This window comes from Liolophura sinensis, chromosome 1, assembly GCF_032854445.1.
Source record: "Liolophura sinensis isolate JHLJ2023 chromosome 1, CUHK_Ljap_v2, whole genome shotgun sequence".
Lineage (NCBI taxonomy): Eukaryota > Metazoa > Mollusca > Polyplacophora > Chitonida > Chitonidae > Liolophura > Liolophura sinensis.
The window spans coordinates 43,207,000-43,222,950 of NC_088295.1; the positions used below are offsets into that span (position 1 = coordinate 43,207,000).

General features: G+C 41.6%; 1 protein-coding gene across 1 annotated transcript; it reads left to right on the forward strand.

Moving 5' to 3' along the window:
• The first annotated feature begins 475 nt into the window (after positions 1-475).
• On the forward strand, positions 476-11,323 carry LOC135482390 (serine/arginine repetitive matrix protein 2-like). Its single transcript, XM_064762350.1, has 7 exons — positions 476-533; positions 5,963-7,469; positions 7,521-7,631; positions 7,683-9,156; positions 9,521-9,581; positions 9,919-10,019; positions 10,512-11,323. Exons 2-7 carry the CDS (start codon positions 5,984-5,986, stop codon positions 10,600-10,602), a joined length of 3,324 nt encoding a protein of 1,107 aa, XP_064618420.1. The 5' UTR covers positions 476-533; positions 5,963-5,983; the 3' UTR covers positions 10,603-11,323.
• The last annotated feature ends 4,628 nt before the right edge of the window (positions 11,324-15,951 follow it).

A 15,951-nucleotide genomic window follows, 5' to 3' on the forward strand; every position in this document is an offset into this window, starting at 1 on the left:
TTATAGCAAGGATGATACGGGCCAGCAGCTCAATAGAGCCGCAATCTTCTTCAGCCAATCAGCGCGCACCGTGTGACGCAAAGCGAACTGAATGAAATGGCTATTTATTATGGTTGTAACACTACGAACTTACACCGGCGGCATATCAATTTCAGGATTCATTTAACAAATATTTAATTTCCTTTCTTGGTCATGAGTGTAATCCTCTTTTCCCGCTGTCCATTTTCTGGCCAGTATAATTGGATTGTCCTGCCACCTCTCTACTCGTTAACCACTTCTCCCATGGGAGATGGGTAGATTCGTACAATGGGAACCATTTCTACTTAGCTTTCCTCCCCGCTTTAGATGGAGGGAATGTCAAAAATAGACTTTTAAGTTTAACATGAATGGAAACCGGTTAAGGCAATTCACCGAAGCATTCAGCTGATTATTTCGGCACGTATTTAAATATCCCGGGTATTACAGTTCGGAACAACATCTTCTCTGGAAGAGCCACGCTTGGACACCACTCTGGAAACCACTCTTGAACTCAAGTGAGTAGCCTACTTTCATACCTATAGCATTAGGCGTTCTCTTGCCCAAGTGCGCGAATGTTGAAGAGAGAATTAACCACGGCTGCAAATTCCATACAATGTTGTTGTATACTGGTAGTTTTGGTAAACAAGAGAACGAGGACCTTGGTTATCGTGGGACTTCTTAGAGAGACATTGCATGTTTCACCTTCTAAGATTGAACACCAATAACTGCCTCGTTCAAATTATTCCAGACACCAATGGTTGCCGTGTGCCTTTAAATGGGACATTTTTTAATGTCCACGAAAGACACAGTTTCAATGTTAATGTATATATACATATATTCTTTTTTGTTTAAACAGTGGTTCACAAACATAGCACTAGAGAAGAGCTTTGATTTTGTCTCTTATGCAGTTCTGAAAAGATGAAATACAGTCGAAAAACTTTTCGAATTTGTCTCAAACGAAATTTCGCAAACCCTGTATCGTTGATGACTTGCAAATTTCATATCTTGCTAAAGTGATGGGGGAGACGGGGGAGGGGTGGAGAAATACATATATACTATCTTTACGAGTGCTGCTTTGAAATAATATGTGCATATATATGAAACTATATACAGTTTGTGATTGTCAGCCTTATAAGTACACAGACTGTGTATGACAGGCATTTACATTGTGTAGGTTTCGTAGAAAAAAGCCAATTTCTCCAAATTTCATCACGCATTGGACAAAGTATTTCACTTTTAACTTGTTGACTTCCATGCGACATTTTCAGACACGTTTCTGAGCCTGTTCATCAACTTCACACGTATTATGTCTCTACAAGAGCAGATGGTTCCGAAGTGAGAAATTAATTATGAGCTTGAATGATCTTTGTATTGATGGATATTCTTGACCCAAGTCATCTATATCGCCGCGGGTTTAAATGTCAGGTGATTTATCATCGCGCAGAATTGGGCCGGCTCATTTAAACGAGATCATTTTTCAGTGTTTACGCGAGAATAAGTCTCTAGTCCATAAATCTGTCAGATGTTCAAGATCTTCAACGTTAGTATATGCTAGTACATTCGGCTACAAGAGGGTGACGAGTTCGAAACCGGCAGCAATCACACAGCCACCGCAAGTCACGTTTGAAAGCTTATGCACATTATAGTGTGATATGCTTATATTTCATTTCAGCACCTTTCCATTTCCAAACAACTTTTAAATGAATGAATGATTATGGTTTAATGCCACATTGGCAGTACTTCAGGTGAGAACATTTTAGAACCAGGAAACAAGTGTGGCTTTGGTGATATTTAAATCACAATTTCAACAAACACGAAACCGACGCTTTTAAAATCAGCTAAAAACAAAACAAAACAAAACCAAAAAACAAAACAAAAAAAAACAGAAAAAAAAACAAAAAAAACTAGAGAAATATATAAAAGCTCGGTCGTACAAAATTACGATCTTGCCAAAGATCGGCTAAGTTTTTACACAGTCGATTTGGGGCCACTTGCACAAAGCGATCGTAGGCGAAGTTGATAGTAACTACTATGGCGATACATGCTAAGCACATATGTTGCCATGGTAGTTACAATCAACATAACCTACGATCGCTTTGTGCAAGAGGTAGCAGGACATTTTTGATGCAATATTAGGTATCACATGGGACAACAGACAAATGTTTTAAATGAGAAGAACCCATTCTGTTCACCTGGCCCACAAGCCCTTGGTTATAGATTATTCGTTTTCTGCTCAAAGTTTGTGTAAAGGGTTTAGGTATCATATTATTTTAACCCGGGAAACACCATGCGGCGAACAATTGTAATATTTGCTTTAACACCTATATACTTACGAATACGTCGAAGGCTGCGTTTTCATCTTGGTGTGTTATGCGATTAGAAAGGTGTTAACCGTTGGCATTACTTCGGTCATTTCATGATACCTTTTTTCTTGAAATGTATAGCGTGTTGCCGTTTTGTATATTATCTGCTCCAGTCAAGTACTCAGATATTTAAATGGCTGGAACACTGCGACTATCGGGCCCTTGGCCATCCAGTGAGGTCGCGCAAAGTAAGCAAAACAACATAAGAAGTTTCGCGAAACACGACCCTGGCCTTTCCCTTCTGATGTGTTCATTTCTCCATCCATGCATAGCCACCCAAAAGTAAATCTCATCGGTGGACCTACTAAGTTGCAGTATATGAGGTTTTTTCTGTTGATCTGTGTCTGTATGCCAAAGGAAGCATGCAAAGCGGTACACTTGAAATATAGCGGTTATGGGGCGTTTTCACTTTGGCATATCAATTTCTTAAGCCGTTGCGACAAAAAGGAAAAAAACTTGAGGTAGCAATACATGCAGCCCTTCACCCAACTCTGTGTGAAGATAATGTAATACAAAAGACTACAGCATGGAGAATAAAATCATAGTTGGCAAATGGTCTCAGCCTCAAGGTTTTATTCTCACTGTTCATGCAAATGCTTAAATGGTAAAAACTGACACGGCCCCTAGCTCCATGGCTGAAGTAGAATTTAGTTTATAAAAGGCAACGATGTTACAGAGACTTTTAATTAGATGTATAGCAATGTGCTGGGATGCTATCTTCGGACTTAACAAGATTTCACACATAGTTTTAGCCATGATGGCCAACTTTTAACGTATATATCCCGTTTCTGTGCATGTCTAAAAATGACATTTTTTGACAATTCTCATCCAATAGAGCTAAACCAAAACGGTTTTAATCTACAAAGGCTTTTCTCTGCCAGTGTCTATAAATGCCAGTTAAATCTCACCCTGTATATAGCTAAACACAAAAAGTTTTTAAATCTATGGAGACTTTTAGACAAATGTAGCTTATCCGCTTTCTGCATTCTTTCTGTGTTCCACCTTCATTGAGCATGTCTCACACCTAGAATTAACCACAGTTGCCTACTTTAATGTATCTCCTGTGCCAGTGTTTGTAAAATACCTGGTATTTTTAATGTTCACCCTAATGCAAAGATAAGCCAAAATGTGTTTCAGTCTACACTTTTGAACAACTATATTTGAAACCTTCCATGTAATGTGCTGGGGGTGCTACCGAAACCCTTTATATAATGTTTTAGGGTGCTACTAACCCTTTATGCAATGTTCTGGGGTGCTGTACAAACCCTTAAGGCAATATCAAGGGATGCTACTGAAACCTTTTATGCACTATTCAGGGTACTACTGAAACCCTTTATGCAATGTTCTGGTATGGTACTAAAACCATTAAGGCAATGTGCTGGGATGCTACTGAAACCCTTTGTTCAGTGTGGGGTGCTACTGAAAGCCTTTATGCAATGCGGTGGGGGTGCTACTAAAACTCTTTATGCAATGTTCTGGGGTGCTACTGAAACCCTTTATGCAATGTGCTGGGGTTCTATCTCCAATGAACATGGTCTAATACACCAATCCAGATTTAGTCATAATGGCCAAACTGTATGGTATTTCCAGGCTGTATCAATGTCGATAAAGGATCTCTTTTTGCTCTTGTGTGTAGCCATAAGTCAAACCTTTTCTTAATTTACGGAGATTTCTAATGTAGCTAATCCCATTTTTCAACGTGACGAGGGTGACGGCTTTAATGAGAATAGCTTTATACACATATTTTACCATATTCTCCAACTTTCGCCGAACTTACTGTGCCGCTGTCTATAAAAGATGATTTTGCTCTCGTGCACAGCTGAATCAAAATGGCTTTCAGCGTTAAGCGGATAATCCAACGACTTGTTGACCCGTATCAGTATAATGGTTCGGGCGGGGCAGCTTACTTGCCTTCGGTAACACGTCTTATTGAAACAGCAATAGATAAAAGAGCGGTGGAAATCCGTCAGGCGCCATTACGTGCACTCTACGGACTCCTTCGTCGTTATATGACCGAAAAGTTGTTAAGTATGACGTTAAACCCCAAGCACTGACTCACTCACTGAATCAAGACGTACTTTAATGTATGGAGACTTTTAATGCAACAGATCATCCCGTCGAAGCAATGTGTTGGGATGTTACTTCCACTCTTCATGTTTTCACACCAAGCCGGCGCATCCTTGCTCGCTCTGTATCTAGACTGGGTATGATTGACGGGCAATCAATTCCCATGTGGTATCATCTTGATAACGCCATGGCTCATCCAGGTGGAAACAATAGGCCAACATTTGCTGCCTTTACGGCAATGTATGCCATTCAATGGCTGATCAATAGGTCACTGTGGCCGCCAGTCCTCTCATTGCTGTTTGACTGACACGCTCTAGTTATGAACAGAGCAAAAGCTTAACCCTGAATAAATCTTATGTAACAGATTTTGTTTGGACAAGGTATATTACAAAGCAAAAGGCATTCAGAAAACTGAAGAAATAATTCTAGAAACGGCGCTTAAATACTATGTCATCATCAGTAAAGTAATATATATAGAGAGAAAGAGATTGGACAATATGGCCCAAATTAACAGGTACATTAATGTGGAAGGTGAAAACAGCATAAAACAGGAAAACAGTACACCACTGAAACTACAAAATATCAGGGGCAATTCTGAGTTATCCCGAATAGCTAGAAAGGCAGGCAAATAGGGCATTTCAAGCACTATTGAAACTTTGGCTGCATGGGAGAGAGTCTGTGTGTGAGTGTGGAGGGGGTGGGGGTGGGGGGTGGGTTGAGGGAGGGGGGCTGCGCTCTATGATAACGGCTTCAAGGACGTATTCGGTCAGCGTATTCATTCCAACAACAATGTATATTTCATCACTTTTATAGGTTATTTGGGGTAGGGGAAAACTGGCGAAATCCGATGGTAACCACAGCAACTACAAGGCCGTGGTGTAAAATCGCAACGAGCTGGCTGGATTGTAACGCGTTAAACGTTTTAAAGATTCATCTTTTGTCTTCGACGAATGAAATTATGTTCCGTATCCATCTCTTGCTATGACTTGTAAAATAAATTCAAACTCAGGAATTTAGATAACGATATAACTATTGAAAACATTATGTTGTTCTGGTTGATTTCAGTCTTTCGCCGATCCAATGTCAAATATTCAGATTGAATAGATGGACTTTCTAAGCCAAAATTAACGGTATATAATAAAAGTGCAACAAATATTTTTTTTATATAAAATAGCCCTTTTGTATATCTATGATTGCAAGTTGCATAAACTTCTGCTTCAGTGCAACTAAAATGTGCAACTAAAATGAAAGCAACTTGACGCTTACGGTTTTAAGGTTTTGAATGCATATCCAATTCGGGATAAGTAAATCAGAAGTGAATCACATTTTAATTTTGTCCTAAACCAGTAGATTTTTATATTTGACTTATTTAAGAAACCCGTAAAAAGCCATTTTAAGCGTAATTGGACTTCCATTACATCCTTAACATCCTTTGTTAACATTAATTTCAATATTATAATGGATAACACGTAAAATTTTCCACGCATTTTTGATGCTCGTTTCTGTCTTTGTAGACGATAAATATCGAGGTGAAGATGAGGAAGACCACGGCCTTCTTCGTGCTGGTGGCCTCCATGTTGATGCTGCTCCAGGGTACAAGGACTGAGCATGTGGTGCCCCGAGACAACCAGTTCATACCAGCTCCCGAAGAGAAGGGCTATACCGAAGTACTAAAGACAAAGGCAGACAGCTTCGTTAAAATCTTCTTACAGAACGTACCAAACGAAGATGAACCAAAGCCAGTTACTTCAAGAGGGCCAGAAGACACGAAGATCAACGAACCAAACTCTGTAAGTGAAAACAATGCAATGGAAGAAGCCAACACCAAGGAGAGCCTCAATAATTTTGTGGCCATGCGAATGTCACGACGAAATCTGAGGAAAAACGGACTGCGTAGAAGTTCAATGCAAAACAATGTTGGAGAACGACGTGTGATGTCAGCAAGGCGATCCTTGTCAAGAGAAACCCGTGATGCAGAATGGCGCGTGATGTCGGCCAGAAGCAGACGCGAATCTCCAGAGACCAGGCGATCCTTGTCAAGAGAAACCCGTGATGCAGAACGGCGCGTGATGTCGGCCAGAAGCAGACGCGAATCTCCAGAGACCAGGCGATCCTTGTCAAGAGAAACCCGTGATGCAGAACGACGTGTGATGTCGGCCAGAAGCAGACGCGAATCTCCAGAGAGTAGACGATCCTTGTCAAGAGAAACCCGTGATGCAGAACGACGTGTGATGTCGGCCAGAACCAGACGCGAATCTCCAGAGACCAGGCGATCCTTGTCAAGAGAAACCCGTGATGCAGAACGGCGCGTGATGTCGGCCAGAAGCAGACGCGAATCTCCAGAGAGTAGACGATCCTTGTCAAGAGAAACCCGTGATGCAGAACGACGTGTGATGTCGGCCAGAAGCAGACGCGAATCTCCAGAGGCCAGGCGATCCTTGTCAAGAGAAACCCGTGATGCAGAACGACGTGTGATGTCGGCCAGAAGCAGACGCGAATCTCCAGAGACCAGGCGATCCTTGTCAAGAGAAACCCGTGATGCAGAACGGCGCGTGATGTCGGCCAGAAGCAGACGCGAATCTCCAGAGAGTAGACGATCCTTGTCAAGAGAAACCCGTGATGCAGAACGACGTGTGATGTCGGCCAGAAGCAGACGCGAATCTCCAGAGACCAGGCGATCCTTGTCAAGAGAAACCCGTGATGCAGAGCGACGTGTGATGTCGGCCAGAAGCAGACGCGAATCTCCAGAGACCAGACGATCCTTGTCAAGAGAAACCCGTGATGCAGAACGACGTGTGATGTCGGCCAGAAGCAGACGCGAATCTCCAGAGAGTAGACGATCCTTGTCAAGAGAAACCCGTGATGCAGAACGACGTGTGATGTCGACCAGAAGCAGAAGCGAATCTCCAGAAACCAGGCGATCCTTGTCAAGAGAAACCCGCGATGCAGAACGACGTGTGATGTCGGCCAGAAGGAGACGCGAATCTCCAGAGACCAGGCGATCCTTGTCAAGAGAAACCCGTGATGCAGAACGGCGCGTGATGTCGGCCAAAAGCAGACGCGAATCTCCAGAGGCCAGGCGATCCTTGTCAAGAGAAACCCGTGATGCAGAACGACGTGTGATGTCAGCCAGAAGCAGACGCGAATCTCCAGAGACCAGGCGATCCTTGTCAAGAGAAACCCGTGATGCAGAACGACGTGTGATATCGGCCAGAAGCAGACGCGAATCTCCAGCGACCAGGCGATCCTTGTCAAGAGAAACCCGTGATGCAGAACGACGTGTGATGTCGGCCAGAAGCAGACGCGAATCTCCAGAGAGTAGGCGATCCTTGTCAAGAGAAACCCGTGATGCAGAACGACGTGTGATGTCGGCCAGAAGCAGACGCGAATCTCCAGCGACCAGGCGATCCTTGTCAAGAGAAACCCGTGATGCAGAACGACGTGTGATGTCGGCCAGAAGCAGACGCGAATCTCCAGAGACCAGGCGATCCTTGTCAAGAGAAACCCGTGATGCAGAACGGCGCGTGATGTCGGCCAGAAGCAGACGCGAATCTCCAGAGAGTAGGCGATCCTTGTCAAGAGAAACCCGTGATGCAGAACGACGTGTGATGTCGGCCAGAAGCAGACGCGAATCTCCAGAGGCCAGGCGATCCTTGTCAAGAGAAACCCGTGATGCAGAACGACGTGTGATGTCGGCCAGAAGCAGACGCGAATCTCCAGAGACCAGGCGATCCTTGTCAAGAGAAACCCGTGATGCAGAACGGCGCGTGATGTCGACCAGAAGCAGAAGCGAATCTCCAGAGACCAGACGATCCTTGTCAAGAGAAACCCGTGATGCAGAACGACGTGTGATGTCAGCCAGAAGCAGACGCGAATCTCCAGAGGCCAGGCGATCCTTGTCAAGAGAAACCCGTGATGCAGAACGACGTGTGATGTCAGTCAGAAGCAGGCGCGAATCTCCAGAGAGTAGACGATCCTTGTCAAGAGAAACCCGTGATGCAGAACGACGTGTGATGTCGGCCAGAAGCAGACGCGAATCTCCAGAGAGTAGACGATCCTTGTCAAGAGAAACCCGTGATGCAGAACGACGTGTGATGTCAGCCAGAAGCAGACGCGAATCTCCAGAGACCAGGCGATCCTTGTCAAGAGAAACCCGTGATGCAGAACGACGTGTGATGTCAGTCAGAAGCAGACGCGAATCTCCAGAGAGTAGACGATCCTTGTCAAGAGAAACCCGTGATGCAGAACGACGTGTGATGTCGGCCAGAAGCAGACGCGAGTCTCCAGAGGCCAGGCGATCCTTGTCAAGAGAAACCCGTGATGCAGAACGACGTGTGATGTCGGCCAGAAGCAGACGCGAATCTCCAGAGACCAGGCGATCCTTGTCAAGAGAAACCCGTGATGCAGAACGACGTGTGATGTCGACCAGAAGCAGACGCGAATCTCCAGAGACCAGGCGATCCTTGTCAAGAGAAACCCGTGATGCAGAACGACGTGTGATGTCGACCAGAAGCAGACGCGAATCTCCAGAGACCAGGCGATCCTTGTCAAGAGAAACCCGTGATGCAGAGCGACGTGTGATGTCAGCAAGGCGATCCTTGTCAAGAGAAACCCGTGATGCAGAACGTCGTGTGATATCGGTCAGAAGAACTGCTATAAAGCGATTCGGCATGAAAGTAGAAGGACAGAGAGTTTCTGTGGATACCAGGTAGGCATATACTGTAACTGACGTGTGAAGGCAAGGTGTTGTCTCTAAATGTATTGTCGACAAAAGCAATGGAATGTTTGTTTCTGTATAACAAGGTTTGCATTAAAATACCAAGCATGCAGTGGTACATGTTTTACGCCATACTCAAGAATATTTCAAATATACGAATGTAGCCAGCATTATAAAGCGGGAAAAGCGGGAAAAGTCCGAGGGAAACCCACGACAATCCGTATGGGTTGCTGGCAAACCCATATCACTTTTATCATGCAGTCACTGTATCTGTTTTTTAATAAAAAAAAGTTTGGTGGGTAAAGTCCTTACTTTGTTTATCCTTTCTTTATTTATCTTTACTTTTTATTAACAGCCTGATTAAGCTGAAGCGGAAAATGGACATACAATTCATTGGTGCTAAAACTACTATTCCTGTAAGTATTCCTGTTTTAACTCATTATACAACCTCATTGATTCCATTTATGACTATATACTATCCCCGGAATTGTAAGCCCTCTTTAACTTTCCGCATGGCTTCAAGCAATGAACACAGCTTAAAACTGTCGTGCTTTTGCTGTATCACAGAACTATTAACTAAAATCTAGGCAACCGGTGGAGAAAAATACGCGTCGTGCATGCATAATGCAGAAAGAAAACAAATAACATTGAATCCCATCCATTGTATAATGGATGTTACTGTTTCTTCATTATTTGCCAAGGATGTACAGCCCAAAGTTTTAATTAAACGTGTACCTCAATATTATTCAACAGACGAAGACCGTATCTTACGGCAACAACAGGAGGTTTGAAGGACTTTGGAACATTCCAGCTGTCTGGACGAAAACCGCAAATCGAGAAACAGTCTTTGACGGGTGAGAATCAGTGTCTACTTAAAACTACACATCCATTTTGATTGAAAGTTAAATATATATATTTTTTCTAATTTTTAATTAAGTTTAATATACATGCATCCATTTAGGATGTGACCATTTCTGGGCATTTCCGTGTTGCATCTATTTATGCAAACGTCCCCATTTTGGACAATACAATGCATGTAGTTCATTTGTCCTGTATCATATAGGTTAGCCAACGAACAATATAGGAATTTGAATTATTACTGGATAAACGAAACAAGGGTTAATTAGAAATTAACCACATTTTAAACACCGGTGTGAATTAAATTACCGGTGTCGATGAAAGTATCGCATGCAAAGCACAGCATATATCTTTGGTAAGGTGACCTACGCGTAGGCTTTACTCGTTCAACTGACCCGTCTGAGAAATTCTACGAATTGTACTTAAAGATGCATGTTGGCGTTGGTATGGATCGTAATATAAATACCATTTATATGCACGTGTTTCAGATGGATGGAGCTGAGCAGAAGCCTCGTTATCGGTGTCATTGGCCTGCTGGGGGTCCGGTCCCGTAGCGGTCCGAAATCTGTGATATTTTAACGCCGAGTTACCAAAGTGCGACCCCAGAACCGGAAGTCATGAGAACAAAATATCCACGAGCCGTTAGCTTAATCATGCAAACTAGAGTCTAACTTTACATGTTATTGATAACTTGAAATCTTTGAAAATAATTCATTAATCGATTGATGCGGAACAGGCCATTAACGACCATCAGCCTTTTTAGCTGGTGGTTTTGCAAAAAAAAAAATAAATAAATAAACTTGTTGAATGATTTGACCAGTTGCCTGCAAACCACGAAATCACGTTTCAGTAAAACCAATACCATTAAGACGGATCGACACCAAGTGATTCTCCAGTATTCAGAAATACGAATAAAAAGTGAATATCCTGCTATATGTGATATGTGGCATAAAATACGTTGTGAAGTTGTGAACATCTTAATCGTCAGTATCGAATTCAACGGTTCAGATAAATTTCTCCAGTTATATATCAAGGAACTGACAAGATCGAATTTATGCTTATTGGCCTATCGGTAAATCTGTTGTAAGAATTAGTGTACAGGTTAATATCTTGCATTTATCCACCGATTCAATGCAAAAGAAGCAGAGCTCCTGAGAATTAGTTCTCATATGGATAAGCTATTATGTATCCCTGAATTTCAACACAAAACCTCGACCTATTTCCGTAAATATACATGTTATATACATATACAAGTTATGTCTATAGATTTTATCCAGTTTCAATAAAGCCAAATTTTTATGATGAACTTCATTATCTTGTTTCTAATATTCTCTATATTGTGATGCTTAAACGGATCAAACGGTTTCTCTCGCTCTAAACAAAAAAAGCGTGAAAGGGAACATCATTTTGTTTGTTTATTTGATTGTCGTCAAACGTAACACTCCTGAATTTTTCACTTTGATACCATGGTGGTCAGCTTTATGGGTACAAAGCGATAGAACTGTGTATGCAAATACAATTGGTTTTCCAATGAAAAAGGCGCTGTGAGTTCAAGTCCAGTTCATGCTCGCTTCCTCTCCGGTTGTAAGTGGGAAGGTCTGTCAGTAACCTGCAGACGGTCGTTGGTTAAAGCCCGGTTTCCTCCCACCATAATGCTGGCCGCCGTCGTATAAGTGAAATATTCTTGAGTACGGCTTAAAACACCAATCAAATAAATAAATAAATAATGAAAAATGCAACAAATCAGCTTTTTTATTTGATTCATGTTGATTGGAATACCCTATACCTGGGTTTGTATTTATTAAGCAAGTTAAGAGCCAAACTCAGAACAACTAAGAATTCAAATTGTAGTTGGTGTATTGTTCTATAGTAAAGATTAGTGTATAAATTTTAAAATTCCTAGAGCAAACCATTTTCATTGTAGCTGTGTTAGTATTTTTGACTTAAGTATTAAGGCGTTTGATAAAAATGGTCCCTGACTTGTGTACCAGAGCGATTTATGGATATAAAGGAAACTTGACAGAACTTGGAGGAGACGGCAAACCATCAATAGCTGGATTCGAACCCGTAACATCAATAACCAAGGGCTAGTAGTCCTACAGAATCTCCATGAGACGACTCGGCCAGCGACAGACCTCACTTCGGCTTAAATATGGAATTCTATATATATAATCGACATTACGTGGCAGGATTTGCTGATAGTTTTTAGAAAAATATAATGAGCGATAAAAATAAAAAAATTTAAAAGCCGTTTTCGCTTTGCTATACTTGGAATTACTTCTTCCAAGAGTTGCGAGTTCAAATCCGGTCTTGGACAGAGAGTTTGTTGATTTCCCCCTGTCACTATTCGTGTGACATTGGTAACAATACCTGGTAGACAATGCTCATGTGGCGTTTTATGCGCTCTGACGTTCGTTGAAGGCCACTCATCTTTCAACAATATGGTTCTTTACTTCTCTTGATTGGTGTTAACGGGGGCAACCAGTATTATTATAGGAAAAACAAGGTAGGTCATTGGGGAAAGCATGACCATCCGCAGGTTACTGGAAGTGCCTGCCACCAGAGAGGAAGACAGTATGAGTTGCGACAGCATTGGTTAGAAGATCCGGTGCCGTACTAGCACGCTTTCCACATGGTCACGGGGACCACCAAACCATCCCCGCCCCACCACATCCCAATATAGTGTGTGTATTTGTGCGTCACATGTTGGAAGCTCAGCTAAATTGACGAATATCGGTGGTTTACTTGTGTACCCCGGGTTTCCTCCATCCATAAAACTGACCAGAATCGTATCGGATTTATTTATTTGTTTATTTGATTGGTGTCTTACGCCGCAGTCAAGGATGTTTCGCTTATACGACGGCGGACAGCATTACGGTGGGAGAAAACCGGGCTTTAACCAACGACCGTCTGCAGGTTGCTGGAAAACCTTCCCACGTACAGACATCGTATAAGAGAACAAATGATGAGTGTATGGCGTACAAATATGAAATAAATAAATAAATAAATATACACGCCCAAATGGTTGGATTTGAATCAAGATATACTATATTGCTTATGTTATAGTTGTATATATGCCAGAGTATGAATAGTAATCAGAAAAAAATGTAGAAAAAAAACAAATTTAAGATAAAATCACTCACACTGCATGTGTGGAAAAACTCCAAAAAAATTGAAAAACAAATAATAAAGAAAACACCCCCCCCCAAAAAAAACAACAACAACAACAACAAAAAACATGCAATGCCCATCCAGTCACTTCTCATTTGATGTACTTTCTTAATTCTATGAAATAATTTATGTTGAACCTTCATTTGGAAATTGGTCTTAAGATTATTGACGCGGAATGTTCGATGTATATGGTTTACCACTGTTTGATATACACAAATGTCTTATATGGCGTCTAGACTTATTGCTTATATTGATATATATGGCTATGGATAAGCCACTGACCATTGATAAGTTAACAACGAACATCGTGGGACACGTATACATATTCACATCACAATGGCGGAAGACAAATTGTCTTAAACAACTTTATACTGCGCAAGCAGTGACCGTCGACCGTTTATTGTCATACACATAAAAACAGTTGTGCTGAAATCTAACTTGTGTTATGTTCATTCAACACAGAAATGTGTTACCCCAACACAAACATATATTAGATAAATGTGAAGTATACATTTTTTCGTTACATAATAATCAAACACACACTTGGGTTGAACCAAAATGAGGTAAGTTATGCATATCGAACATAACTTATTTAACATAACTTGTGTTGTCACAGTAAACACTATTTTGCACAAATATTGTTCTATAGCGTCTTATGTTTAGTTCTTTCAACACAAGATAAGGGTTGTTAATTCAACACAAGATAGAGTTGTTCAAATATGACACAAAACTTTTCTTGTGTGCACCGATTCTCCACAGTGAGGGTAGAAGAATGCACAAATTCCCTGTCCGAGGCCGAGGTTATCCCAATATACTTGCATGCATGGTGTGTCCTATTGAGTGATTGAAAAACATGCGTCTTAAATTAATCGCTCGGCCACGACTCACTCCTGGTATACGAGTATGTTAAAGAGAGATGGGTGATATAATTGAATCCGCTGCATGGAATGAACTGTTTTCTTCAGTTTTCTTTAAAAGTCAGCTTTTATTTATTTATTTACTGATTGGTGTTTTTACGCCGTACTCAAGACCACTTCACTTATACGACGGCCGTCAGCATTATGGTGGGTGGAAACCGGGCAGAGCCTGGGGGAAACCCACGACCATCCGCAGGTTGTTGACAGGCCTTTCCACATACAGCCGGAGAGGAACCCAGCATGAGCAGGACTTGAACTCACAGCGACCGCATTGGTGAAAGACTCCTGGGTAGTCAGCTTTTAATAACTTCGGATATCAAATTATTTTCTTCAATGGATAAACGCCTATATCTAGCCATAGTTCATACCTTTTTTTATCATTAGTAAAGATGATAATTAGTCGCGCCTTGTGCAAGGAAACGTGTTCTATATAAGCCATGACACAGTAACACTCAAAGTAAGTCTGAATCAAACAAAAGGACAAAATGTAAGTACAGAAATTATGAAAGAAAAGATATGTTGTTTCTTATAAATGAACATGTATCACCTAAATATTTTATAAAGCAAGGGTCTTATTTGGGTTGGCTGTGGTCTTACGTCAGAAGGTTATCCTGGCGCAAAACATGCAGCAAATAAATTAACGTAAATAACTCTAAGGATCTTGGTTATATATCTGTTAATTTATGCAGGAAGTTTTTCATATGGTTGTTGTCTATCGCCGTGTCGTGGGTAGGGTTTGAATGAGCGCCTTGCTCCTGTAGCAACTGAAAAGCAAGCACCATAACCACTAGGCCACGGCCCGCTCCTGTTTGGTGAAAAAATACACACACACACACACCAGACACACACACGTGTATATAACTTACCATAGCACAACTTTATACAGGAATATCACAAGCGAATTCTCCAAGAAGTGAATATGATCGATGACAAGATACTTTCAGGAGGACAAAAAAAAATTAAATAAATAAGAAAAAAAAAGAAAAAAAAACACTGAGGAATATCACGATTGTCTTTTAAAAAAAAAACCCGTCTATGGATATAATCTTGATGTGATTGCTGTGTCTGTAGTCATAGGCCTAGACTATCGAAGGCCGGTTGTAAATGGGAGATCGACGATAACTCAGGCTTTACAAAGCCTTCGTCCCTGCGGCTGAGGGCCATGCATTGTCGAGCGTGGAAATTGATACCGATTCAATTTTAACACTTGCTTGCCCATGGATTGGTTAAAGCTATGGATGTATCACCGGTGTCACGGAAATCAAATCCAAGCGATTGAAGACACGATTTTTTTTATCGCCGGTGGCAATTCCAGATGAGTTTTATTTTCATGCCGTCCGATTTCAAAACAATCAAACCCACTGTGGGCCAACAAGAATGGTCTTTGTCAACGAAAATGAACTGCGGTGAATTTCCCGGAGGTGTCTATACTCTCGTACGTGCTTCACTTATCCTCAGCTGATATAGTTTCATTACCTCATCGCCGTGAAATATTATATACTACTTTAGTCCCTAAATTGAGGTGTTTAAATCAACCTTAACACTGATAGGACTCGCTCTTTGTGGTTTAACATTTTTGCAGGAACACATTCTCATCTTGCCTAATGGTTTGGCATAACACCACTATTATTAACTCTTTCTAAAGCTATGCGCTTGAGTTAATAAGGCCACCAGAGGAAAAGAAAAATATTTCACGGCTAAAGTTGGAATTTTGACACAAAAGTGTTCAAGAATTACCGATTTCCATGTATCTCTCCCATCACCTCTTCCCTCCCGAAAAAAAAAAAACTTCATAAGAACTTTCTGAGAGATCTTTTAGGACATACCAGTACCCAAACAT

Coding starts and splice junctions, on each gene's coding strand:
- LOC135482390 (XM_064762350.1), top strand. CDS start 5,984: ATGAGGAAGACCACGGCCTTCTTCGTGCTGGTGGCCTCCATGTTGATG. Junction 7,632..7,682: donor ATCCTTGTCAAGAGAAACCC/GTGATGCAGAAC, acceptor GCGAATCTCCAG/CGACCAGGCGATCCTTGTCA. Junction 9,582..9,918: donor GTGCTAAAACTACTATTCCT/GTAAGTATTCCT, acceptor ATTATTCAACAG/ACGAAGACCGTATCTTACGG.